The following is a 26,548-nucleotide window of genomic DNA, read 5'->3' as shown; positions in this document are numbered from 1 at the left end:
AGAGAGAAGCCTGCTAAGAAATAAATAAATGATGTTTACAGTTTGTATCTTTATTCAGATCTCAAGATACATGCTCCCATATCTTCAGAAAGAACCGCCAGAAAAAAACATGCTTCGATTCATTCATGTATCGTCAAAAAACAGGGAAAATAATTAATGATATAAAAATTTATCAGGCGAATTCTAGAGCAAATTCAGTTAAGAATTACATTTCAGGTCAATTTTGTTTTTTGTTTTTATCAGTTTATCAAAATTGTCTCTTTTCGTCTTGATAACAATACCGATGTAACAATACGAAATGTGTGTGTCATACTTGATTCATTTCCTTAAAAGGACAGTGCCCTGGCTGTTTATCGAAATTTCCCCTTCTTGTATGCGCTACCAAATAAACACATAAAATGGATAAATAGATATCACGGATCAAAAAAATAGAGCATTTTGGGGAAGAAGTACAGTATATGGAAATATTACAAGGATGAAAGTGCATTACAGTTCGTAAAGTTAAATTCAAGAGATTAGAATTGCCATTACGGTGAAAATTTGGAAAGAAAGGACGAGGGTTAGTCCAAACACCTCAAATTGGGAGTGGAATTTTTTGAAAATTTGGGAAAACGATGGACTTGTTTGGAAATTTATACTATATCAAATATATGCTACTTTCAAATAACAAATAATTTACCCAATTTACCTCTGAAGGTAATACTTCTAAGCATTTGATGAAGGTTGTAATATCTTCACACTTTCCTCGGGCATGCATCTTCACCAAACTCCTTTAATCTTCGGAAAAGTTCGAAAAAGTGTTTAGAAACGTTCGTATGGCCTTCGAACAACACTCGGAAAATATTCAGAAATCTTCGGTCTAGGAATTGCAAAGAGTTGCTCGAAAGAAAAAAAGTTGCTCGAAGGGAAAAGAGATGCTTGAAATGCAATAAAGATGCCAAACAACTTGTGGACCGCCCTTTCTGTGACTAATTGAGGGTAAACAGAAAAAAGAAACAATTGCAAAAAAATTGCATTACCCGAGAAGCCAGTACTCGCTTAACTGGGGACAAGGCCTCGTGTGTGGACCATACAAGGAACAAGCCCCCGGGACAAGTAGTCTCGTGTAAATTATCACCATGACTATTATGGGTGCTATATATAGCAGTGGATAAGGCATCTCAATACCGCAAAGTGTTTTTCGCACGAGGTGAGTGATAGAAAAGACAAATTTCACGCTTGTTTACTTATTTTACAATTTTACCATTTCTTTTTTCATTTAGGAAAACAAGGACAACAAAACTATCTTGGCTATTCAGGAGTTGAATCGTTCTTGATTTGTTTATTTAACTATTACCTTTCATACTGCTTATGTACACGCCTACTTATTCTTAGTTTCTTTAAGTCTCACAATAGTCTCACAATAATCAATAATCCCTTAAAATAATCAATAATGCCTAAAAAATAATTACAGTAGAATCCTGACTTCTTGATCCCACCGTTTCTCGAAACTCCCAATTTCTCGAAGCAGTAATATTCGTTTTCCTTGGAATGCATTTCTCTCTTTCTTTACCCCCTATTTCTCAAACCTTCCTAATTTCAAGAAGCAATTTTCGTTTCCCCTGCTCGTTCGAGAAATCGGGATTCTACTCTATGTTCTATGTTATCTTGCTTCATTTGACGATTTTTTCTCACACCATAAACAAGATTCACGCAATACTATGATAGCATACAGACATGTCTTTTTTTTTACTTTAACAGGCCTCAGCTGCTTTTGATAAAATCTGTAAAAGAAGAAATAAGAATATCACGAATTTCTTAAAGTAAGGATGTGTTCATGGTGTATATATATATATATACAAAAAAATCACGAATTCGAGCTTCAGAAATACTGTATTTCTCAATTAAACGTCCCTGGTGTTTATTCCAAACTTGGTCTGATGGACCCGGCGTTTATTCGAAGCCGGCGTTTTATCGGGGCCGTCGTTTATTAACGAAGTGAAACTTTTCTGTCATTTTTCAAGTTGAATTATTATTACCCATCCTCCGATGCCTAGGTTTGTCAAGGCGTAACATTTTTTCCCTTTGTCCCGCCCGGACGAACTGTCCCTAGGTCGCCGAAGATGATCATTTTCAAGGGTTACAGTATTGCATACGGCACGTTGCAATCGAAATTTGTGACAAACAGAACCGAAACAATATATTAGCAATATGGGAACGAGTAAATGATACGGATATAAAGTTTTAAGGTCATAAACGGCAGCGCCTAGACCTCGAATAAACGCCGGGACCTCGATCAAACGCCCCCGGCGTTTATTTAAAAAATAGCAGTTTTAACCCGGTGTTTAAACGAGGCCGGCGTTTAATCGGGCTCCGGCGTTTAATCGAGGAAAGCCCTTGCTCAATCATAAGCCATTCCAAATGGAATTTAATTGGTTACCGCTAGCGCTACAGCAGGCAAAGTTTGACAGTAACAATTCACCATCCAAGGCATTTATATGCAAAAAGGTGCAATTTGTTGGACTGCTGCAATGAAATGATTGAAACTTCCGATGACAAGGAAGATATTTTTTATGATTATACCGGAACACTAAGAAATTTAATTTAGTTATTCATATCAGCACAAGTAAAAAAAAAATTGAACATCGATGGTTATTTAGGGGATATTCAATTTGATTTGCTATCATCTGAAATTGACATTGAGCTTGTATCTCAGACACACACGTCTGATTATTATCAGTTCATTACTTTCAAATTAATTGCAAACAAGAGAACGTTTGCAAAAAGCTAAATAAAAAAGTAAAACATTGCCAAACGTTTTAACCTGGTTGGTAAAATGAAGTAACCCAAAATCACCGCTTCCAGTCAGTGTACAATTAGGTCTGAAAAATCTTAGATAGTACTATCTTTAAAAAAAACTGCTGCGCGTTTAATTTGCCTCCAAACTCTAAATGATCGATCTTGCTCATATTTGATGAACGTTTCAACTATAACCGACCATATACAATCGGCTTTCCTCAGTAGGAAATGAAACTACTGACTTATATTTTGTTGTTGAAGTTTTCGGCGTTGTTGATGAGCTTCCTGTTTATATTGCTGCACTGAAAGAAATTTCTCCACTGGTTATTGAGTTTTTCAACCGAGAATAGTCACGGTTATGGCAAAACCGCGTGCATGTATGTCCTTTTTGGACAGCTTCAACGAAATCAAGTGGTTTCAATTGCGCAGATAACCGAATTCCGCCAAGTATTGCTAGTGAATCACAACAGGCATTCAATCGAGAACATCAAAAGAAATAAATGGAAATTTACAGTGGCATCTTCCACCATGTAGCTTTTTCAGATCGAATAAGAATTTATTGGTGGTGGTTATTTTTGGAGGAAGGAAAACCGGAGAACCCAGAGAAAAACCTTCAGAGCAAGGATCAAAACCAACAAAAAACTCGACCCACATATGACACCGGGTCCGGGAATCAACCCGGGCCACATTGGTGGGAGGCGAGAGCTCTCACCACTGTGCCATCCCTGCTCCCCTAACATAAAAAGCTCCACCCGAATTAAAAAAAAAACACTTCCACTTAAGAAGCTTACCTCCTGAAGTTCATTAGAACTGACATTGAATATCCAACGCTTGCATCCAGTCCTTCTTGGCAGCGTGGCGTGTTGGCCCTGACAAATCCAATATTTTTCATTGCCACCTGATACCTTTGGTTCCATCTGGAAGCCGTTACAAGGTGGATTTCGCAAGCAGAAATCAAGGCATTCCATCTTGGTAAAAACACGCCCTTTATAAAGCTTCTTAGATTCATTTGGCCGAAGCTGTCCATGTTGTTGACGGGTTTTTAATATGTGTCGAAATTCGAATAATAGGAGGATCGAAAAAGCAAAGCACATCATGGTGAAGACGACTGAAAAACGTAGTTTTACCATTTTAGCGTCCAGTTTTTTCCCCGAGATTTGTGAACAGGCTTTCTAACAACAAACGACAACAAATGCGATCAGTGTAAAAAACGAATTGTTTATTCAACAAGCTTTTTTGTTTGCCTTACGTAGTCTTTTGGCACAGTAAACTAATTTCGATTTAATTTGAATGCAGCAATTGTTACCATAATTAAATGTACATGGGAAGGTAATGTAATTTCCCTAAATGGGAACGCAATAAAAGTTAACAAAATGCCGCATCCCTTGATTTTTAAACCTGTCAAGATTAAGGGAATTCATTTCCTCCAATGGAAGATTTTCCGATAATGAGTCTCTGCCATTTTCATTTCTTGTTATTCCAATTGTTTCCTTCTTTTTGTTTATTGTTTTAAAAGTCAGATTTTCTTTTCTGATGTTATCTTATTAATAAAAAAACATTACCTTTACTTCCCATTTTCTTCTTTCTTCCTCGGGATAATTAACAGTTATTGGACGAGGTTGAGCAAAATATCGTGATTTGTCAGTGGCGAGCAGATCAATTATTTGCCGAAGGCTGAGGCAAATAATTGATCTAAAAAAAAATAATAATAATAATTGATCTAATTGTGCTGTCAATGAAATTAGAAAGCTGAACCGCGTTTTAGCGGATTATTTTGTGAACACTTTTCAGTGGATTAAAGGTTAGTCGAACAATTCGAATTTTCTCTTGTATTTCTGGCGGTATTCTTACCAAACTTTTAATTTACAAGCCTGTGAGTGTAATTCTCAGAATTACAGCGACAAAATTTAGATTCTGCGGCCGTACGGCAATCGCATCTTCCCCGTAAATTTCTTTCCTTCGTTTTAAAATCAGTTTTGGCTTTTTGTTATTGTAAAAAACAAATTGACTACAGTTTTTTATTCGTCTGTCCTGTTATTGATGATACAACACTATGACAATGTTATGACGCAATTTATCATCAATAACAGGACAGACGCATAAAAAAATGATGTCAATTTGTTAAATTTAAATCCCGGCTACTAAACCTAATTTAAATGGACCCTATAATTGATTCGATGGTAGGTGCCATGTAGCAAACCGAATTGATATTGTTGTAGTTTTTAGCTCTTTGATATAAAAACAAGCCAAAAGGGTCATTCTGCATTGTGTTGTCAGATATGTTGAAACTTTCTCCTCGCTTGCATACGTTCTTTTTAAAGAAAAAAAAGCATATTATCGCAGGTTCAACTGAACAGCTATTGCGAGTTTGCTAAGCCTGCCACTAGGTTATATGCTAATAATTGTCGTGAGGTCGTCAGCTATTGCCATCTAATAGTAGTATTCATATTGCCCATATTGATACAGTTTATCAGTTAGATGGCGGGATGTCGGGCTCGCGGGAGTAAAGGAACTCTTCTTTGAATTCAACTGTTTCAATTGGCGAGTTTCTGCTCTGGACAGCTTTTATTGCTAAAACAAACTCTTTACTAACACTTGCTGATAACAAGCTTAATTACACATAACTGTAAACTAATATTATATACATGTCTGGATTTATTATCTTGGATTTCTGATGGTCTTGGCAAGATACCTTCGTGATTATAAAACAAGAACATTCACACTAGACTAAAAGGAAAGTCTCCTGTAGCCTGTGCCCTCCCCCCCCCCCCCCCCCGCCTTGAAGCGTCCCCCTCGAAGGAAGGCTGTACGCAGGCTATTTGTCTGAGAACAGGAAACTCATTTGTTTGGGTTGACATTTCCTTTGAAATTTAAACGACCTTTGCTCACAATATATCAAATTACTAAATTTATGGTTTCCAATATAATGGTGTAAATGATATACAACACTATACTACACCTATTAACTGCAGGCATCAGATTAATAATTGGCCAATCAGATTAATAATATACATGAAAAAATTACTCGATTCTGATTGGCTACGAGTAGTGCAGTCCAGTTGTAACACCAGTGCAAAAAGTGTAACACCAGTGCAAAATATACATCGATATTCTGAATTATGATTAGCTGAAAGACAACAGGAAACTTTCTAACGGTAACATGGTCAATTGACAGCTGTCAAAACAAGGTATCCGCTGACCAGTATCACATGACCATATCGAGGGCTCAGGTGTACACCTCATCAAGGTCAAGTTATTTTCAGCTTTTTGAAAAACTCATCATCATCATCTGCTTCCTTATTTCTCCTCTAAGAGAATGCGGCCTTTGATCTGTTCGCTCCACTCTACTCTGTCTTCCGCAACATTAACCGCCTCTGCCCAGGCGGAAAACCCCATCTTTCGCCTCTCTCCCTCTACCGTTCTCCTCCATGTTTCCTTCGGACGCCCCTGCTTCTCCTTCCCTCCGGTGCCCATGTTTGCGCAATACGTGGATTTTGCTGATGGCCCATGCGCAGTACAGTACGGAGCCCAGTTCTCGGCCATTTTAGGCGTAAACTTGTATTTCTTTCCACAGAATAACCAAAGAAACTCAAAATTTCTCCCAGAGCTAGCTTCATCATTCATCGTTTTGGTGTAAAGCTATCGAACGGTCAATGATTAATTTGCCCGCGCAATAATAAAAATAAAAGCACCATTTGTGGGCCCAGTTCTCGGCCACCAAAAAGATTGTGCGTAATTATCTGTATAAAAAGGCTCAATTAATTTCCTCAGTCATAAAATCACTCTGTAAATTTATTTATGTTATGTCAATCCCAAATTATTTTATGAGGTTTTTAACGCGCCTAGTTGCTTTCCTTTGTGCAGGTTCTGGCAAAACCGCAGAATTACGTTGTGTGACCAATACATTTAGATGGTTCATTTTGCAGTGAAAAGTCTTGAAAGGATTAGGTGTTGTAGAAATAATAGACAAGACAAAAGTCAGCTCAAAACTTAGATATTTAATTGAACTTTATTTTTAAAACATTTATTTCTTTTATTCTTGCTGCAGCAGATGAAATTGTATTAAAAACAAAAGCGCTAAGCTGCGATAGCGAGCAGGGTGGCCGAGAACTGGCAAATACGCAATAGTCGCACGAAAAGATGTCGAAGTAAATTAAGACCAAAATATACAACGGTTCGACGAAAAATTAGCTGTTTGGTAGGGGCTCTCGGATAAATTATCAATTTAACTACGTCCATGAATTTTAAGGAGCCGTACACAAACAAGATTCCGGGAAAAGAAATTTACCTACCTCCGCGTAAACTCGACTTGTGTGCTTTTTATAGCGAGTTGCAGGATCAAACTCAAGATACTTAGAGCACAAGAATCAATCGATTGGTAGATGGAAGTAACTTTCTGTTTTATTTCAACCGGGGCGTGAAAAAACGCGTTGAACACAAAGTGGCCGAGAACTGGGCCCCATACTGTACATGGCCTATCCTTGAAAAACTTACTTGTGCAAATTAATTCCAAATTGAACTCGAAACCGTATGCAAATACCACTATAGAATTGGGGAGATATACTTCGTTTCACGCAAGTCCTTTTCCCCTTTTAGACGAATTTAGCAACTAAACTAAACTTTTCAATTTTTTAACATTTCTTTTTTTTTGCCATAAAATGTTTTTTCCTCTGTTTGCCGCTCTTACTTTGTGAATTAAAAGACCGTGAACAATTTAATTTATCTTGGATATGTAAAAGTTTGCAGTAATCTATAGAATGACGTCTTTAACTGAAGGAAATATGCACAAACGGACACTGATGGAACAAATATGTTATAGTGAATGATTTGTGAACTATTTTCTCTACGTTCTCCTTCAAGGTATAATTAAAGTGTTCACGGTTTTTGTATTTCCACTGTAAACCTTTGAGAGTGATAAATGATCGTCGCAGTGAATTTCCAATTTAAGCAATTGGAATAAAGAAGCCTGAAAAAAAATTCAGGGCTTCAACGGGATTCGAACCCGTGACCTCCGCGATACCGGTGCGATGCTCTACCAACTGAGCTATTGAAGCCACACATTGGGAGCGAGGTCAATTGAGAGTTCATATTTTCCCGTGAGAGGAGTGAAATGATGTAATGTATATGAAATGATTCATATATGAACTGCGGATGTATATGAGAGTGATAAATGATCGTCGCAGTGAATTTCCAATTTAAGCAATTTTTAATTTTTAATTTAAGCCTTTGCAAACTATCATCGACGTGAAGTTTCCGTGGATTTGAAAAAAAGTGTATTACTTAACCCTCGGACATACTACAAACAAATTCATACTACCACCGCGGAAGAGGGAAGAGGATAAGGAATTGACGGACGCCAGCAGAAGGTTTTCGTTACATCAAATGACGTCATTTAATCCGCCATTTTGGATCCACCATTTTGGATTTCACTTTTTACAGAAAGTAAAAAGTTATGGAAGTGAATACAAGATCAAGCCAAAATGCTAATCGTGTAAAAAATCGTGGACTCACTCACGCACTGCCCATTGTGCTCACTGACACGTAGGGCAGCAACAAAAGACACGCAGTTGAAAACTTCCACGAGGGATGAATGAACAGCTACTGAGAGTTTCAGCATCGTAGTCTATTATCCCTTTTTAAAATTGCAAGAGAGAGAGAAAAAAAACATCCATTCCCCTTATTTGTACGTCCGAGGGTTAATTTGATTAATACATTGTACGCAAGCCACGAGATCGCTCAAGCCTCTACAATACATAACAAAGAAATGTAACCAGCACACTTCTCAGTCACTATAGATGATTACTGTGGAATTGGGCAGCAACAATTTTTACTCGGGTGGCTCGAATCAATACAACACCATCCACTATCATGAACACGAGCTATCCAAGCTCCGGCACAGTTTCCTTGTTTTTTCTTCTTTGAACATGAGTCGACGCTAGGTGCCACGTTAGCACAGTAGTCGTTAAGTTTGGCCTGGGTTTGCGTCATAGAAGCAGCTTCACCTGCAAAAAAGACTCATGAATTCAAAAATTCATGGCTTAAGAAATGCCACGGTAGCACAAAGACAGTGATTAGACGGTAAAATTTCTAATATTGTCACTACCCAAACGTCCTAGATTTTAATTGATCAAAACACACTACCAGTACGAATACCAATAACCCCAAAAGCTAGTTTTTTGCAGCGTTTCCCGAAGTATCCTCAAACGCTTTAATAGAGTTCAAAAAATGGGTCATATTCGGGTCACCCTCGGAAGTCGAATTATTTCAGTAACTTCGATGGTCTTGGTACATTTAACTTTTTTTCCCTGATGTTCATACCTGTTTCCCTGCCTTCACATTCGTCAACCGCTGAACTCAAAATCTGTAAGAAACGTTATAACATCTCGTAACATAAGTAATATATATAAAAATATTTCACATTTAATGTGTATTTTCACTAAATATTTTACGAACCCAATAAGACTACTTGTTTCCGAGTGGTAAATATACTCTTTTGGAAAGAGTTGATTCAGTAATATAACAATGACTTTGGAAGACATTCATTATGGTGTGTTATTTCGCGCGCGCGTTGCCCTTGAAATGAAAAGTTACTCTCTATTTTTTTTTTAAAGAAAGGTTTTTGACTGGCATTATGCACAGTGCCCACTAGAAGAAAATGACCGCATCAGCCCTCATAGTCAAATAGATTGGGTTATGTTGACTATTCGCTCCTAGAAACTCGAGCTTACAGTTTGTTGACATTGTTAGACTTGTAGCGGAACTATTGTTAGTTATGAAAGCTGATGCGAGCATGTTTTTTCTTTTAATTCAAGTACTACAAATATAATTTTAGAAAAAAATTAGGTTATGAACGTTTTCGATGTGATTGATCATCATGATGATCTGATGATGATGATCAAATATATCGAAAACGTTCAGTGATATTTAACAGCTTTTTAACCTTAATTTTAAAAATATATTATCGGCGAAGTGTGCATACAAATATAATGGTTTCATATATCTCATTTCAGTTTTCTCGGCCACATAATCTGAATCAAAAGGAGTAAGCAAGCAAGTAAGCTACTTCATTTTAAGAGGGTAACATACGACAGTAATGGAAATTAAACTTATAGCCCTCTATCTGTAGGATTCTGTAGCCTTCTCATCTCGCTCATATTTTCAGAAGGTTGCAACTTTCGAGAAGATAAAATGTGTACAATATGTGAGTCGTCTCATACCAATAAAATAAATTATTTTGAGCAAAACTTCGCAAGCGCAACCAGTTCTGTTTTATTACAGGGATAAACAATTAAAGTTGTTTAAAAACATTTCAGTACATCAACTGCCCTTGGAAAGAGGGTCAGCTAAAACAGATAATACCGCTTTGGTACGTATACAGTTTTTTTTCTGTTATTTTGTTTACTGTTTAGCAAGTTACGTTGTTTGAGGTTTTTAGGAGAGTCGCCACATTCGGGATAATCCAACAACCGCTTAATTTGATCGCTACATTCAAAAGGGTGCTAATTGTGCACGGCAGTGCCTGTCTGCAATTAACAACTTATACTTCCAGTGATTTGAAGTAATTACAATTACACTTGTAGTTAAGTCATTGCAATTAAATTTAAATTATAAACTTTACAAGTAGTTTAAATCGTACATTTTTATGTAGAGTATATAAACTAAAGCAAATAATTTATTAAACTGCTTATTGGTCATGAGCAAAAGTCTGTGATGTTTAAGGGTGGTGCTAAATTATATTTAATGGTACTCGTAAATGTATGAGATTTATGGTTTCCATATTTATTGATATGTAACCAGTTCAGACGAATGTCCACTTTTGGAAATGTTTTGATCCGCAGATCAAAACAAACAGTTATCCAATCATTGCTCGAATTTGGAGTCACATGATGCGAGGTCTGTTGACATAAAATATTCCTGCTCTGTCGATCGAAATCTAGAACAGCGAAGTGTACAGAACTCGAATTCGAATGAAAGAAGCTTCGTTCTATTAACTAAGCGGAAATTCACAGCTTACAGAAAGTAGAAAATATGCCATTGACCTCTCTTGGACAGGAATAAGTAAAGCGGAGACGAGCGCTTGTATTTTAGAGGCTTTTCTGTCGAGCGCTATGTCCACACTATGCACTTGGTTTTCAGGGTAAATTAAAAGAACTGAGCTATGAACTCCGCTTTTAAAATAAGATACTATCGCAGTTTACGCCACATCATGCAAGGATTTAAGCATCCTAGGCCTAACTTTATTCACGGCTTACAGAAAGAAAAAAATATGCCGTTTATCTCTCTTGGCCGAGAGTGAGTAAAGCGGAAACGAACGTTTTCCGTCGCGCGCTATGTACATATCAGTGACACACAAAGCACTTGGTTTGGTAAATTAACAGGAGCTCTGAACTCCGATTTTCAGATAAGATACTCTCACAATTATCCCGGGCATTAGCTTGCCGGCGTCTCGAATTCAAAAATTAAAAGTGATGTCGCAAACTGACATGAAAACATTTACAGTTGGTATCGTGCCAGAATTGACCGGTCTAACAAATTGATAGTCGAAGGTTTGCATAAGCCGTTAAACTTATTACTTGTTTTCTGCGAATTAAACGAAAAAGTAAATAGCTTCCTAGAAGTCACATGAATATTTGGCGCAACTGAGTAAAGAAAATAGAACACGCGTCGAAGGAAGCGACACATTACACTGGCATTACATTGCTGCAAATCAGACAGCCTGGCTTGGCAACACAATAAAAATATTAGAAAAGAAAAATCCTTCGCGCAGCTCATAATCTGCTGGTCTTGTAGTGAAAACATAAAGTGAGCTGTACTGAGTTTTATCTTGCAATAAAAATGAGTCACAACAAACCTTTCTAACATATATTTCATCAACAAATAGGCGTCAAAAGGTGTCAAACTCTGCTTCGCAAAATAGCTGGCCAGGAAATCAATTAGACCGATGACCTCAACTCGAAGGCTAGCTCAATCATTTGAAAACATCATGGCATTTTGAGCTTCTCATAAACATAACAACAAGACCGTCAGAACTCCTAGCTGGTTAGAATTAAGTTGACTACACTGAAATGCAGGAACATACATTGACTGAAGTCTCCTTCGCCTTCCCTGGCATGGCGCAAACACGCAGCTCGCCAGGGTTCTCACTCCTTCCATGTTTTTCTAACTCCAGGTTATCAAGAAATTGAATCTAATCGAGAAAATAATTTCCTTCGCTTCAGGCGAGTCCGTGCTTGATTTCTTTTGCCAGATACCCTTCCTTTTAATACATTTCAATGTGCTTGTGCGCTTTTCAGCCGCGCGTCGACCTTCGGTCCAAAGAAACCAGAAAGAAAACAAAGCACGCATCCTGTTGTGCTTGTTGACCTTGTTGTGTCTTTAAACACGTCCAGTAGATAATCTGTGGCGATCCTGGATATATTTAAGAGGTTCTTTGACGTCAATTATCCATCAAAGCGACTGAAGCGAACGAAAAGAAGCCCAAACAGATTAGTTGTAAGCAGTCTCACCGTTGCGTAGACGATGGCTTCCAGCAAAAATCGCAGCCCATCCACCCAAATCGCGGCCCATCGCTCAGATTTCGCACAGAGCAACTAGAATAACTGTAGAACATCCCTGAATTTTTTCAAAGCTCAGAAAAATTTTTCACAAGAGATACACTGGATTAAAGCTGAAGAAACGACCCGAAAGACAACCAAAACAAACATACGCATCGAAAGTAAATTCTAACCTCCGCGCACAATCCGCCGTGATTTTACACAATTGTAACGCATAACGCTTCTTCAATGCTTTCTTTGTGTTGTGTTACCATCTGGCAGGAAACGCACCACGGGAAAACGTGAAAAAAGGCAAATATAAAATTCTAGTGGAGTCCACTCGGGAAGAATTGACAACCGCCATGTTGTTACGTCACGCTATTGTTTTCCACATTTCCAAAATTGGACATTCTCCTGGAGTGGTAACGATCTTTTCACTAGAACGAATCTTATATTATACACAGACATTCTATCAGTCATGTTTATTTCTTACAGGCACAAACAGGGGGTAACATCTGCAGTAAATTGATCTGTCTATTTCTTTTTTAGCAATATAGCTGATATAGAGGGACTTGCTGCGGTTAGCTAGAAGGAGGTAATTGATTAAATGTTTTACTGATTTACATTTAAAGTGAGTTTAAAGAAAACAAGACTTTGTTTAATCAAAGGTGTTTAATTTGTTCATGGACTGGGCAAATGACTTCGTTTATTTTGACACGATCGTAAATCCCGCAGTTTTGTATTTAAGCATGCTGGTTAAATATTTAAGAACAGCTGTAACTTTCCCAGCTCTATCAACCCACACAGAAGCTTTTTCTTTACAATTTAAGCATGTAAATCAATGTTTTTTAGTCTCTACCCTATTCAAGTCGGTCTGATAAGTAATAAGTTGTTCTATATCGGCAATATATCGGTAATGAGCAAAAAAGTAATTAAACGAAAGGACACATTAAAATTTTAGTATTTACAACAAACGCGAATGATCGATCGATCAGAACTTAAACAAACAAATGTAATATTTCAAGTTTACTTCTGCTATATTAGAAATTTTAATTTTGTGGTCATAAAAAGTTCACGCTATAATTTGCCATAAAATAATTTCATGGTATAAATGATCGCTAATATGTATTAAACAGTCTAGGCACGATCCAATCTGATATCAAACTGACACTTAAGGGAAGCGACTAATATAAACATGAAGTTGAAATATATTTTTTTTGTCGTAAGCACAAGTTAACCCTGCAAGTGGACACAAAGATTTTAAAATCTGTGATTTGAGTTTGCGACTAGGAATGGTAATTAGAAACCGTTATTTGCCGAAACTATTAATTACAATATTTTGTTTTACAAAGGGAAATATTTGTAAAAAAAATAATCGTTTAACATTGAAATAAAATGGATTACACTGATTTTCACATATGTGAGCTTACCTTCCTCAAATACTGTGCACTTATATTTATATGCGACCAATTATCCTTGTCTTCCAGAAAATGCTCTTGGCTTGCGCGGTTTACCCTGCAGATTTTTTTGGAGTTTGTTTCTTTGATGTCAACCGAAGCACACTGCTCCGTTCTTAAACAAATGTCTAAGCATTGCAAATTACTTAAAACATCACGTTCGAAAACTTTCGCTTCCTGTGAAGCCAGTCGTTGTCCATTGAATGTTCGAAGCTTTTTCTTTTCTTGAAATTCCAAGAGTTTGTCGTGCGGCTGAGCCGAGCACTTGTCGTGGATTATAAGCGTCGTCAAGACGTTACAAAAAACAATGCAAACCATTTTAAAAAATAGCGTAGCCATTTTGAGACCTTTGGTTAAACACGACGGTTGGTCGATGTGTAAATGACTGATTTTAGCGGTTAAGTGTAATTTATCGCGACTTTTTCACAAACAAAAGATTTATTTACTATGTAAATTTAACCAAATCTCAGTTATGTTGTGAATAAAGTTAAATCAATTTGGTAGAGCAAGCAGTCAGTTACAGTGTTTTTTTTTTTTCAAAGCGACTTCCACCCTTTAAAAAAAGATAAATATCAGAAAACATGTTCAAATAAGTCGTCATGGCATAAATTTATTTAAACAACAGATAAGTATGCCTCATAACCCATCGCGTTGTCGAATGAATGTCATTTTGGAGAAATAAGGGAGGAGGGGGGGGGGGGGGGGGGTGCAGACTGAAATTCCACGTCTCGACATCTCCAAAAAATATTAATCATCTAAATAAAATTTTGTGATTTTAGTGTCTGCAATATGATAAGCCTGTATGTCTTTTTATGCAAGTCAAAACGTCTTCAGCTCGCATATAAAAACCATAACAACTGCGAAATTTCAGCGAAAATACTAAAGATCACTTGGTTTTTTGGCGGTTAGCTTAAATTTCTGTCATCTTTAACAGCTACAAATTAACGAGCAGTTTCCATTTTTCTAATTCGGGAATATAATTTTTAATTTTAAGCACAAATCAGAGTAAACGTGTAGTGCAAGCTGATACATGTATCAATATGTCAAGAGTAAATTATTATAACTTAAAAGTTCACAACATTAAAACCGTTCTATGCCTCGAAAAAAGGATATTTCTTAGTACCAGCACAATCCCACACCAAGAGTAATAAAATAACAAGCGCCAAAAATTTACCAGCATCTCCAGCCAAAATAATATGAACATAACCCAAAAGGCGACTTTCGGGATAGACACATGGTAGCTTGTGTACATCTACAGCAACCTTTTTACTAAACGCTTATTATCGTATTTCAATAATTGTAGTAAACACGGAACAATTAAAAAAAAATACAAGGGCTCTTTTTTTTAATTCGAAGCTTAGGGTGTAGCTAAATTGTATATACACCTTCAAGCCCCAACTAATAAAAATAAATTGATGGCCATAAATAAATAGTTAACATTTCTCCCGTGCAACCACAAGCTATCAAAATCATACAGCTGTTGTTTATCCCAGTGTGTTGAAGATATTTATGAATGACATAACCTGGAATGGTTACTATCTATAGTAAAGCGTTGGTTATAAACTTAGAATGTTATGATGTTATTATTTTTTCAATGCTTATAAATTTGAAATATTAAGGGATGATCGTGTTGAAACATTGATTACCCAGCCTACCTGTCGTAAGTAATCAGAGCTCATGTTGAAGTGGGTCCAATCCTTTTCCACGATTAAAGGCATCGTGTGTTGCACAACTCGATGTATTCTGCAAATGTTCTCATTAAAGCCCAGAAAGTCGAAGGAGACACAGTGTTCAGATCTTAAACAAATGTCAAGGCATTCCAGAGAAGTAAACACAGCACTTGCTGAAAACGTTGGATTCGATCCGTCTACGAAAAGACGTTTTCCTTTAAGTATTCGACTTCGGGTACTTTCGTGGTTTGGGTCGAATCCGTCACCGAAAAACGGATCACAGGCTTGAATAAGAGTCAAAATCTGAGGAAGTACAACCAAGACTAGTGTTAAACAAAATCCTGCCATTTCAGTTCTTGAATTCAACCGCAGGTCATGGAACAAATACGGTTTTTTTCCAGCTGTTTCAACATGAATCATTCACATTTTGACATCTTGATTGAAATGCGTTTTATGATAATGAGGCAGATGCTTTTAGTAATTTGAGTCTTCCGAGGCAATTTGTTTACCCTGACACTAATGACAGTTATTTTTAAGAAATGATATAATTTTAGAAATTTCCCTGAACGGGAGAAAAATTTCTCCGTTATAAGAGGTTAAAAACTAGGATTTTTCAAAGTGGTAAGATAGTTTACATATTTATTTGTAATATAGCACATGTCTGCTTGATGGGGATTCTACTGACATTTGTGCGTTTTAATTATCTAAAATTATAATAATTGGCAAAAAAATCACACCTCGATGCCATACGGACTAAACTTTAAAGCTTCCACTAAGAAAACGGAAATATCCTCCATCACTCTTAACTCGAATTTAAAGTACTTCATTATACGTTTTAAGATTGGATTAAGTAATGATGTACTAACGTTTAAAAAATAGATTTTCAAATGCATGACATGAAAATTCATTTTGATTTTAATTTAAAATAGGAATCAATAACACGTTCAAGTCAAAAGTGGCTAACCGCTAAGGCGTTAAACTCAATTATTATTACAGTTTTGTTTAATGCAATTTTTTTTTCAGGTGTACTTATAATCGGCTCAAGGCGACTCGAAGCTATTGCTATACAACCAACAGAAACAATTTGAAATCCACAATCGTTGTTATTTCAAAATGAGACCCGAGGCTTTCTTTTTAATAAAAGCCAAACTTTTTGATTATCGCTTGATCAATAGTTACTGATTATAATTAGGTTGAATGTTCTAATTGGTCTGTTTCAAACAGGAAATTAATAAAAATGAAGTCCATGCTTACTGCCAAGTTTTTAAATGGAAAGAAAAGAAAAATAGAGAGATGTGTGGTAGAGGCAGAATTGTGTGGTACAATTCTGTTAACCTACGCCGAATGACACACAAATTGAACATCAATTATTCAAGAGCTATAAATTTAAACAAAAAAAAATTTCTAAAACAATGATCTTTAACTGGGCAGATATATGATTTAAATGTGAAACAAGACTCTGATTTAATTCAGTTCTGACCATTTGAGACCGACAAATTATATTCCGAACGCTAGTTCTGGGAATTCTTTGAATTCGGTGATACGTGAATGCGTCTCTTTTGCCAGGTCACTTTTTCGTTATTTTTGTCACATGACTTTCTGCATAATCAAATATCAACATTGTGAGGAGATTTAAGATGTTGATCACTTTCGTGGTAAAGCAGGGTAAAATCCGTTTGGATATAGTCTGCAAGCAAGCTCTCTTTGGGGGCAGCGTGTGAGCGGCGAAGCCGCGACTCACGGTGAGCAAAGCAGGCTCTCTTTGGGGGCAGCGTCAGGCTCGCTGTGCCCCGCTGCCCCCGAAGGTCGAAAGAGCCTGCTCGTAGTCTAGTTTGGATAGAAAGCATGCGATTACATAAAGTGGAATAAAAGGAACGACGACGTTTTGCAATATGTCAATGCATGGAAGAAATTAAAATAGCTCAATCTGTAATTCATTTCTATCCTCGTCATTGCCGTAGGCACCTCTCACGTACTCACTTCCTAATGGGTTGCAGTCAGTGTTTTACAGAGCAAAGATTTTCTGTGGATTTTTTTCGATATAGGTATATTAAGCTTCTTGAAATCCCGCTAAAATCAGCATAAGACGCGACCCTCTGAAATGATTTTAATTATAATTATTTTTCGAATAAAAACACAATTTATTTGAGCGTCCACGTTATTAATCGAGCGTGAGTTTGAACAATGCAAGACTTCCGTGCAATTGTGATATTTTGCATTAAATCCATTATTTTAAGTGTGTAGTTTTTCAAAAAAATATAATTGTCTGACCGACCACGCTTCTGAATGCTTCCTGTTTTTAAAACATTTTAATATCTACGCAAGAGCATAAGAGGTTGTTCCGTTTTCTTAATAAGTGCACCTGAAGGCGATATTGTGCTAGCCATGATGTAAGATGATTTGCGATTTGTAAATGGCCTTTTTTCCTATTCCTTTTATTGTTATTTTATCTGAAAACTTCGTTTTGTGTTCCTTTCAGATGGACATCTTTTAGATGACTAGAAGTTTTTATTTAGAGTTCCGTTGTATTACCATTTCGCAAACATGGGGCAATTTAATAACGCCAGGGCGGTCCACTTGATTGAGACTACTAATGGAAGCTATAAACTGATAGATACCTGTCTAGCGTCTGTGTTCCAACTCCGTTTAATTCTCTTTTGTTTCAAATCCTCTCCGCTGGTGTGGCCAGAAATTTGACGCTACGATTTGGAAAAAATAAACACAGTTTGCTGTTTAATTCAAATGCCCTCAGAGCTCCTTCTAAGACGTACAAATGTAAAAAACTATTTTTAACAAACCAGTGACAATCTACTTCCGATCGAAGGTGATAACAGGTCACGTTTAGAAATGAACATTACAATACATAACTTAATGAAATAATAATGATGATGATGATGATGAGGATGATGATGATGATGATGAAGAGGAGGAGGAGGAGGAGGAGGAGGAGGAGGAGGAGGAGGAGGAGGAGGAGGTGGAGGAGGCTAGGAAGATGAGGATGATGATGATGATGATAATGTCTTTATTCATTTCATAAAAATACATGTCAAAAGTTACAAAATAGTTACTCAAGACGTCATTAGATCCACCATCTTAAAGAATCTGACCCACCCACTTTGCATTGCGCGCCTGTTGTTGTTTACGAGCGCAGAGGCCCACAAAACATCGTTTCCGTACGCTTCTTTCAAACAGCGATCGTTCGAGATCACAAACTGTTGAGAAGCTATAAGAGCGATAGACTTGTTCTGCATTCAGATCGCGATACAAACAGATTTCTCACCTTTTTCTCCGCCATTTTTGGGGCCCCCAAAGCCAGTGGGCGACCGAGAGAATCTGTTTCCCGCGCTGTGCTGAGTCTTATCTCCTCTTCTTTTATTCGGTCCCCGGAAGCTCATCAATAGTTGTGGTCCTCCGCGCTCGTAAACAACAACGGCGCGCATGCAATGGTGGGTCAGACTCTTTAAAATAAAATGAATAAATAAAGCAAATTAGTACGAAAAGCCAAAATGCTACTAGCAAGTAAAATAAACGAATTTTGAAATTTCGATAGGGAGGGGTAGCATCCACCCCACTCCCTCTCCCCCCTGTACCCCTGTAGGTTAACGAGCTAAGTCACCACCGGCTTCCCTGTAGTTAAGTGGTTACATCATCCGATGGAAGCACCGAGGGTCATTGGCTCGATTCCCCGGCCCCAACCCCTTGCAGTTGTGACATATAAAAAATTCCTTTCTTAAGAAATCTATTGAATGTAATCTATTTCAGAGCAACAGTCAGTGAGAGTTTTCGGTTTGACTCAACGGCATTGCAGTATGATATATATATGTCTCAGGAATTTTTATGATTGTATTGTTATTATGCAAATCTAGACACTTTGAAACTGATATTTACGCACATCGCATGGTTAATTGTTGGTCGTGATAATGGCCTCTTGAATTTAGCAAAAAATCGGCTTTTTACATTTATTTTTGCATCTTTATGCTTTAGTTAATCTGTTCTAATCAAATTATGGGAAATATTTTTTTGGATTGCATGCAAGGGCTTTTTCTAGACTTCAACACAAAATCTTCTAAATTCAATAATGTTAAACCCATCCAAAAATCTCGCCGTTACACAGTAGTGGACTTCAAATTGGCATTTAGGCTAATTGTAACATCATATAGCTCCCAGTTCCTTTCTTCACCGCAACTGGTCACGTGATTCAGATTGTTGCAAAAGACTTATGCTTAGGTGTCAAAAATAAGAAATTTTACGAATGTTTTCTTTATCTGTGGATTCCATTACGTAAAAATATAACTTTATCTAGGCCACGTAAGAAAACAATATAACTTATGCCGCATGAATGAATTTGATATGAATAAGTTAAGTACTTAAATAAAGTGTTCACAAGTAACTGTTGCCATCTATTTTTGCATTCTTCCTCTGGTTTCAAAACTGTTTTCAGTTCTTGTTTCTGCATACAACATGAAACTCCACATGGCCTGCCAGCAAATATAATGAAACGAGAGATATATAATGATCTGATTTCTTAAATAATATAACTTATCGGGACGTATTCCGATGTTTGCTTGTCTGTCAAATTGCCAAAAAAAATCTTTCACGCAACTGCGAACAAATTTATTTTGACGAACGGTTAAACGGGAAAAAATATTTCCATAGTCACGCAGAGAGAAGAAGCAGCAAGCCGGCTCAAGTTACAGCGAAGTTATAAAAACAACAAAAAAAAACAGACGTTTTGGGAGTCCGGTTGTCATCCTCCTTCCATGGATCGCCGGCTCACAAATTGAAACGGCTGGAAATGGAGCATAGGTCAAAACATAATCTTGAAGGCACTTAAACGACTTTCAAAAGGCGCCAAGTGATTTCCTTGGTTTTAAGAACGGTATAATACTAACTAGATATTGCTTTTCGTGGTTAAAGTTGATGACTCCACGTCTTCTAACCCAACAATAACTGATTGCTTGATTGCTTTAATTTGCTCTTCTTTCCTTTGTGTTCCAGTTTCGTAGCTTTCCTTGGTCAATTTAATCAGCTGCAGGTGCAATTAAAACAATTTCAAACGTTCATAATTTGCAATTCTTGTTTTGTGTTGTTTGCGGATGTTTGTTTTTTTTTTTTGGATGAGAGACCGACTCTTGTCCTGTACCAGACGAGCATTTCAATCGTTTTATGCCGATCAGAATAAATTGATGGTAAGTTACACTAGAAGAGAGAGTGATTAACAAGTGATACAATCTTTACGATTTTTTTTTAACTTCGAAAAATTGTAGGTGAGCCAAATGTTGATTAAGACGAAGCTGTGATATTGGGATATTGCTGCTGTGTTTGCGGTAGCTAAAAAAAGCAATTCCAAATATAAATTCACTCCCTCTTGCTACGCCCGTTTATTTGTTCTAGAGCTGGCTTTTTTCTATCAAGCAGTACTGCGATAACTGCAATAAGGATAATCACGAACCATGATCCTACAAAGCTAGATTATATTCCGCGTACAAAGACATCGTAGAATTGAACTGCATTAGGGTAAGTGATGAAATATTCAGCATGTAACAGGTAAGGAATATACTTATTGGACACTGTTATGTTCAACGATGTAAAATTCAATGTAAAACTAAACGTTTCGGCAGTGCTGCCTTCATCAGTAGTAAAAAGTGAAAACGACGTTGTTCACGTATGCTAAAAACGATGGAAATTCAAATTAACCGAGGTTTGAAACTCACGCGTGCAAAGAAAGCGACGGCGAGGGCCGTGACTAGCAAACGGCAAGACGAGGCACTTGCATTGTCTACTGTGTCTAGATTTTAAAATTGAAAACAAAAAAAACAAAAACAACAAAAAAAAATTGAAAACAAAATATGTTTTGATAGGAAAATAATCCCATGTCGAACAAGATTTAATATTTCTCAAGAATATATGTTGCGGAAAGATTTTCACGGCTTCTAGATTTCAAAACTTTTAAGGGCATGCCCCCACAACCTCATGGTAAGATCTTGCCTCGTCTATGGCAAATGTCTGGTTACGGCCCTGACTGCATGTGCGCAAATCTCGCATAAGAATATATTCAGTGAAACCAAAGTCTTAATTGGTTTAATTAACCCGCTCGGTGACAGGGTCTTATAATTAAAGATGAGTCGCATTTCTTCACGCCTTCTCTTTTCTTGGTCAGCCAGGCTTGCTCTAATCACTGCGACCATCATATCGTCCAGGTTGTGGCCTGGATTCGTAAAATTTTCAGGCGCCGACAGCTCAACTCTTTTCCGGATGACGTCCAAACGGTGCTTTTTGAAGTGATCTACAATATATATTCATTTCAATTAACGGCTGCGCAGGTTTAGGAATATGCCTATATTTGAATTGGGATAAATTTGTCATTGTCTGAGAACGTGTTCTCAGATGATGACGATGGCCCTCAAACGATTTTGTTTAACGTGTCGCAAAAGTTGGCCTTCATGAAATATTTAGAAACGCTTTTTGGTTTTGTTCTTTGTTTTCTAGTTCAAACCATCCCGGGAAAGGTCCCATTTCGAACCTCCACATCATAGAGAATCCAAATCTTGTTTTTAAAGTGGTAGTTTTGGACTAGTTCAAAAACAAAATCACGAAAAATATTAATTGAACGATGTATTTTAAACTATACTATACTCTTTCGTTTAAATGTGCGGATTCGGCACAGATCTGGCAGTGTGTGGTCTGCCACTTATTGTGGCCAAATTTTAAAGAGGCAACCACTGCCGTACACTTGCCAAATTCAAGGGTAAATGCTTTTAACAGCCTTAAATCAGGGACTTACCTCAATGTCAGTAGAAAAATATTTCTTTTTATTTGGTGCGAAAACATACACGAGTACAGTCAACTCTCTCTTAACGGACACCTCTATAAGACGGACACCTCCATAAGACGGACACCTGGTTATGGTCCCTGCCGTTTTTCAGTCATTTTACTGTAAGAAAACTCTCTGTAAGACGGACACCTCTCTAAGACGGACAACGGACACTTTGAAACCGCCAACGGACAGGCACTAAAAGTTATTTTTTCGTGAATAATACTTCAAAACTTGTTATCGACATATAGCATAGCAGGTCAGCGCCTTTAGAATACCAAATTTACCAAAAACAATCCGCTAAAACGCATTACTTCTCTGCTTAAACTTGTAGATTTAGTTTTCTACTTAGAGTATCACCGTTTGTTATTAACAAAAAGTCGATCTCTATATTATTTTTGTTACACTTTATAGGTTTTGCTAACGTAAGCGACTAAAAAGACGTGTATTCGTTGTGCATAGCCGTTTAGCTTTATCGTCTCAAATTTCTGGTGTCACGTTACCTCGACTCTCTATAAGGCGGACACCTCTATAAGACGGACAGTTGGGGCCGGTCCCGACGGTGTCCGTCTTAGAGAGAGTTGACTGTATTAACCAACGGTCATTATTCCTTTCGGCCTCGTGAAGTGGACAGTCTTCCACGCTAATTCTCTATTTTCCAATTGCCCATAATGCACTTTGTTTGCCCCCAAAATTTTGCATAAACTATTGGTTTGGAAATATGCAGTCCTCCCAAGAGAATTTGAAAACAATAGTTTATGCAAAATTTGGGGGGGGGGGGGGGGGGGGCAAACAAAGTGTATTATGGGCAATTGGAAAATAGAGAATGGCCTCAGGGAACAGAGAATCTGATGTCCAAAGACAAATTTGTGTTCAACCACAGGGTAGAGAAAGGGACTATGGGATTAAAGTGTCTTTCCCACTGAAGAGCGCAATGCAGCGACACTGACCAGGGCTCGAACCCGGATCGCTAGGCCCTGGTTCGAGACCAAAAAGAAACTCCAAAACCTCTAACATATCAAAAAATGGATAAAGTGTTTTTTGACTAAATGTCGAGAAAATCAGCCTTGTTTTTAAATCAAAAGACCACCACAATCGTTGCTAAGAAACTTAAATTCAAAACCTGTTCCCTGAGGCTAAAAAACCTACATCTTGAAAGCTTCCTTTAGGCAAACGACAAGAACAACAAATTGATTGCAAGGCTTGTAGCAGAAGGGCAAAATTATTGGCCAATATCTCATCTAGAAGAGTTAGTCTTCTTCAGGGCAAGTATATTATATTAGGAAAGTAAAACCAATTCCTTCAGCAATTAGAAAAAGGACGCCTTAAAAAAAAAGAAAATAACACCCCTCTGTAACAGTCCCAGTGGAATCTTTATCTTCACCGGGTTTTCGAAAAAGTCACTGGGTTGGCCAATTTCCCACTGGGTCGGCTTATTTGGGCTCGTTTTTTTAATAGATTTATTCGACAAAAGTCACATCGCACAGTCACTGGGGAAGCATAAAAATAGGCGGGTAAAATCAAAATATTCGCTGGGTACCGGCGAGACTATATTTTCACTGGGTAGGGGAAAATAATCAACTGGGTCGGGTTCCACTGGGTCTGTTACAGAGGGGTGTAAAATACGGTAGGGCTTCAATGTGATTCGAAGCCGTGACTTCCGCAATTCCGGTGCAATGCTCTATCGACTGAGCTTTGAAGCCACACAATGGAAGCCGGGTCATCCAGCTTCCCCATGAAGAAATAGATAATAAAATACATGCAAGTTTTTAGCACGGCGGAGACGGAACAAACATTGGCACATCGACAATCATTATTACTTATGTTTCAAACTTGAAGGGCAGTCCTTCAGAAATGTTAATTTTATCGGCGGCCAAAACAAACTGGCAGCATTTTGCCAAAACATGCACCAGTTAGTTCTTCGTCTTTTCCCCTGGAGCAGTGAACTTAATGCAGGTGGCGACAGGTTGACAAGTTTAGGTTTAAATTAAGTTAAACGGACGCCGATCAATTATATCAATTATACATTTTCACGTAAGGAGTAAAAGTCCTTCTAAGCAATTTAACCCCTCGTGACCAAAGAGAATTGGCTTCACGGCAATAGGCGGCCAAAAAAATTCAAGGTATTTAAAAAAAAAATGTTACCTTTTAACATAGTTATGTTTAGTTTAAACAGAGCTGTTGAAAGCGAAAACGGCAATGAAGAATATGAATATCAAGCATAAGATTTAAATAGATTTTGCAAGATGCAAGGGGAATGTGTTGTAATTATATTTACTCTGAAATTTAAAATACAACTAACGACTGCGTTTTTTGCTGCCGTCAAACATAATTATGGCGACAGCCAACAAACCGTGAAAAACAAAAACAAACAAAATGGATGGCAATCTACCAATCACAACTGACGGACGTGATCTTTTGACCCGGATGAAGTGAATTTCTGTTTCTTGATAGGTCCGCTAAGATGATCGACGGCAGCATATCACTGAAAACAGCAATAGTCATTATTCTAAACATACAAAAGAGTACACCTATTTTTACTACTAGATAATTGGTGGTGCCCAGATCAGAGGGGTTTAACGCTTAAGGGTTCCGGCAAAAGACAACAATATTGGGGCTACAGAGATTCATGTCATTGGCTGTGGGGCTCCAGGTTTCACTGTGATATAAAACTCTATAAAAAAAATCTAACAAATGCGAATTCCTGTTTTATCAACTTAATCAAGTCCGGAGATCAAAATTTGATTCCTTTTATAACCCGAGCTTTCATGCAGCAAAGGACATTTCTCAGATTTCTTCCTATAAGCCTGCAAGTGACAGACATTGTCTACATCTCCTCGGGGACATGCTAGTATTTGTACACTGCGCTACAATTCTTGGGAGGAGGTGGAAGGAATAGCCTGGAAACATACTAATCAAGTTGTTGCCAAAGGTAGTAGACCTTTTCACTGCAACTCGTTAATCAGCGGTCTGCAAACAAAGCCACCAGGATCTGGACAATAAATTGAATGGAGAAATTTCAAAAATAATCGCACATTTAGGGCTTAAACAGCGTTATGTTTGTGCTGGGCTCTACAGCAAAACTAAAGAAACTGCGAGGCTCCAGGGACTCCCTTTGGAACCGAGATAAAAGAAAATTGCGTGGAAGTCAATGCTTGCGCGAATCACTTGTATTTATTAGCCCCTTTTTGCCTTTTAGAACTCTAAAACTTAAACTCTTTCTTGGTAAAAAAAAATTATATTCGGGCGTTGACTATGTTCGGTGGCGAAGCATTGTTGACGCCCTTTGCTCCACTAGGAGCCTAAAGGAATAAGTCAGTTGACTATGACTATTTATTGTTTCTCGTAGTTTTATAGTTTCTTGTATACGTTGTCTAAGCCAAAGGAAAAGCGCTCTAACATCGTGTCCAGTTAAGTCACATATATAGCACGAACACGTGATGTGTTTGTAAACTGGAATCAATAGATGTTGGAGTGGTCAGTCAAATTACAATAGCGGGCAGTTCGTAAGAGCAAACTGGGCCCAGCATTTGCAAAAAAAAATTCTATACAAAAAGCTGGTTTCGAATTATGCTCTACTGATCCCAAACAAACAGTGAAGTTGAGGAGGAGGGGAATATAAGAAAAGAAAATTATTTCTCTGAGCCTTGATTAAATAATTTTGTTTGTTATCAGTAGAGCGCAATTCGAAACTAGCATTTTGCCAGGTATTGACCACTGCATGACTAGGGCTGTCCACAAATTGCTGGGCAACCTTTTGCTAACTTTTCAAATTTCAAGCAATTTTTCCCCTTCGAGCAAATAATTTTCCTTTCGAGTAACTTTTGCTTTCTGATCAAATTATAAGCCGAAGATTTTCGATGATTGTCCGAGTGTTGTTCGAAGGCCACACAAAGGGTTCCGAACATTAATATTTTTTTCGAACTTTTCCAAAGATGAACGAAGTTTGCAGAAGGTTTCCGATGTTTCAACTTCCAGCTCGCTTCACAATTTATCTCAGTAAATGGAATCTTTGTAATTCAACAAATTTTCGCCTTAAAATGTTATTTAGATACTTCAGGTGCAGTGAAATTGCATGAAAATTCTTGGAAATCTTAACTTCAAAGGAAAAAATTGCATATTTTGGGGCAGCCTTCGAGCAAATGTTTGAGAAATTTCAAGCAACTTGTGGACAGCGCTATGCATGGCATAATTGGCATTAGTATATACCACACAAGTGAATATTGCTTTTCGCGCGCGCTAATTGGTTAACTCGAAGGTGATAAGCAAAGTACTATTCACCTCCCAGCAGCTAAA

The 26,548-nt window shown here is 37.5% G+C and overlaps 3 protein-coding genes across 5 annotated transcripts in view; 1 reads left to right on the top strand and 2 right to left on the bottom strand.

Moving 5' to 3' along the window:
- Positions 1 to 1,301: 1,301 nt before the first annotated feature.
- On the bottom strand, positions 1,302 to 3,949 carry LOC144663998 (uncharacterized). Its single transcript, XM_078525094.1, has 2 exons — positions 3,570 to 3,949; positions 1,302 to 1,763 (listed from the first exon to the last, which is right to left on the bottom strand). The coding sequence occupies exons 1-2, from the start codon at positions 3,906 to 3,908 to the stop codon at positions 1,734 to 1,736; spliced, it is 369 nt and encodes a 122-aa protein (XP_078381220.1). The 5' UTR covers positions 3,909 to 3,949; the 3' UTR covers positions 1,302 to 1,733.
- Positions 3,950 to 5,598: 1,649 nt separating this feature from the next.
- LOC144664370 (uncharacterized) lies at positions 5,599 to 15,891 on the bottom strand. 2 transcript variants are annotated; one of them, XM_078525490.1, is made up of 4 exons: positions 15,424 to 15,891; positions 9,097 to 9,139; positions 8,003 to 8,780; positions 5,599 to 7,681 (listed from the first exon to the last, which is right to left on the bottom strand). In XM_078525490.1, the coding sequence occupies exons 1-3, from the start codon at positions 15,856 to 15,858 to the stop codon at positions 8,578 to 8,580; spliced, it is 681 nt and encodes a 226-aa protein (XP_078381616.1). In that variant the 5' UTR covers positions 15,859 to 15,891; the 3' UTR covers positions 5,599 to 7,681; positions 8,003 to 8,577. The 2 variants fall into 2 exon arrangements, with proteins under 2 accessions (XP_078381616.1, XP_078381617.1); XM_078525491.1 differs by lacking the exon at positions 15,424 to 15,891 and adding an exon at positions 13,742 to 14,121.
- Positions 15,892 to 20,815: 4,924 nt separating this feature from the next.
- Positions 20,816 to 26,548, top strand: part of LOC144664342 (uncharacterized) — a 40,773-nt gene continuing 35,040 nt past the window's right edge. For both annotated transcript variants that reach the window (XM_078525445.1, XM_078525444.1), the window contains exon 1: positions 20,816 to 20,955. The gene's annotated coding sequence lies outside the window, so the exon portion shown is untranslated. The remainder of the gene's footprint in view (positions 20,956 to 26,548) is intronic.

This window comes from Oculina patagonica, chromosome 8, assembly GCF_052425735.1.
Source record: "Oculina patagonica isolate OP01 chromosome 8, crgOcupat, whole genome shotgun sequence".
In the NCBI taxonomy this organism is placed as follows: Eukaryota; Metazoa; Cnidaria; class Anthozoa; order Scleractinia; family Oculinidae; genus Oculina; species Oculina patagonica.
Note: the sequence above shows the minus strand (reverse complement) of the source record. Positions and strands in the feature narration are given on the sequence as shown.

What these genes read in the sequence shown, in the direction of transcription:
- LOC144664370 (XM_078525490.1), bottom strand. Translation starts at nt 15,858, where the DNA reads ATGATTCATGTTGAAACAGCTGGAAAAAAACCGTATTTGTTCCATGAC. An exon ending in GCTCTGATTACTTACGACAG is followed by an intron (nt 9,140 to 15,423) that starts GTAGGCTGGGTA and finishes CGTTTCTTACAG; the next exon opens with ATTTTGAGTTCAGCGGTTGA. An exon ending in ATGTGAAGGCAGGGAAACAG is followed by an intron (nt 8,781 to 9,096) that starts GTATGAACATCA and finishes TCTTTTTTGCAG; the next exon opens with GTGAAGCTGCTTCTATGACG.
- LOC144663998 (XM_078525094.1), bottom strand. Translation starts at nt 3,908, where the DNA reads ATGGTAAAACTACGTTTTTCAGTCGTCTTCACCATGATGTGCTTTGCT. An exon ending in GTTCTAATGAACTTCAGGAG is followed by an intron (nt 1,764 to 3,569) that starts GTAAGCTTCTTA and finishes CTTCTTTTACAG; the next exon opens with ATTTTATCAAAAGCAGCTGA.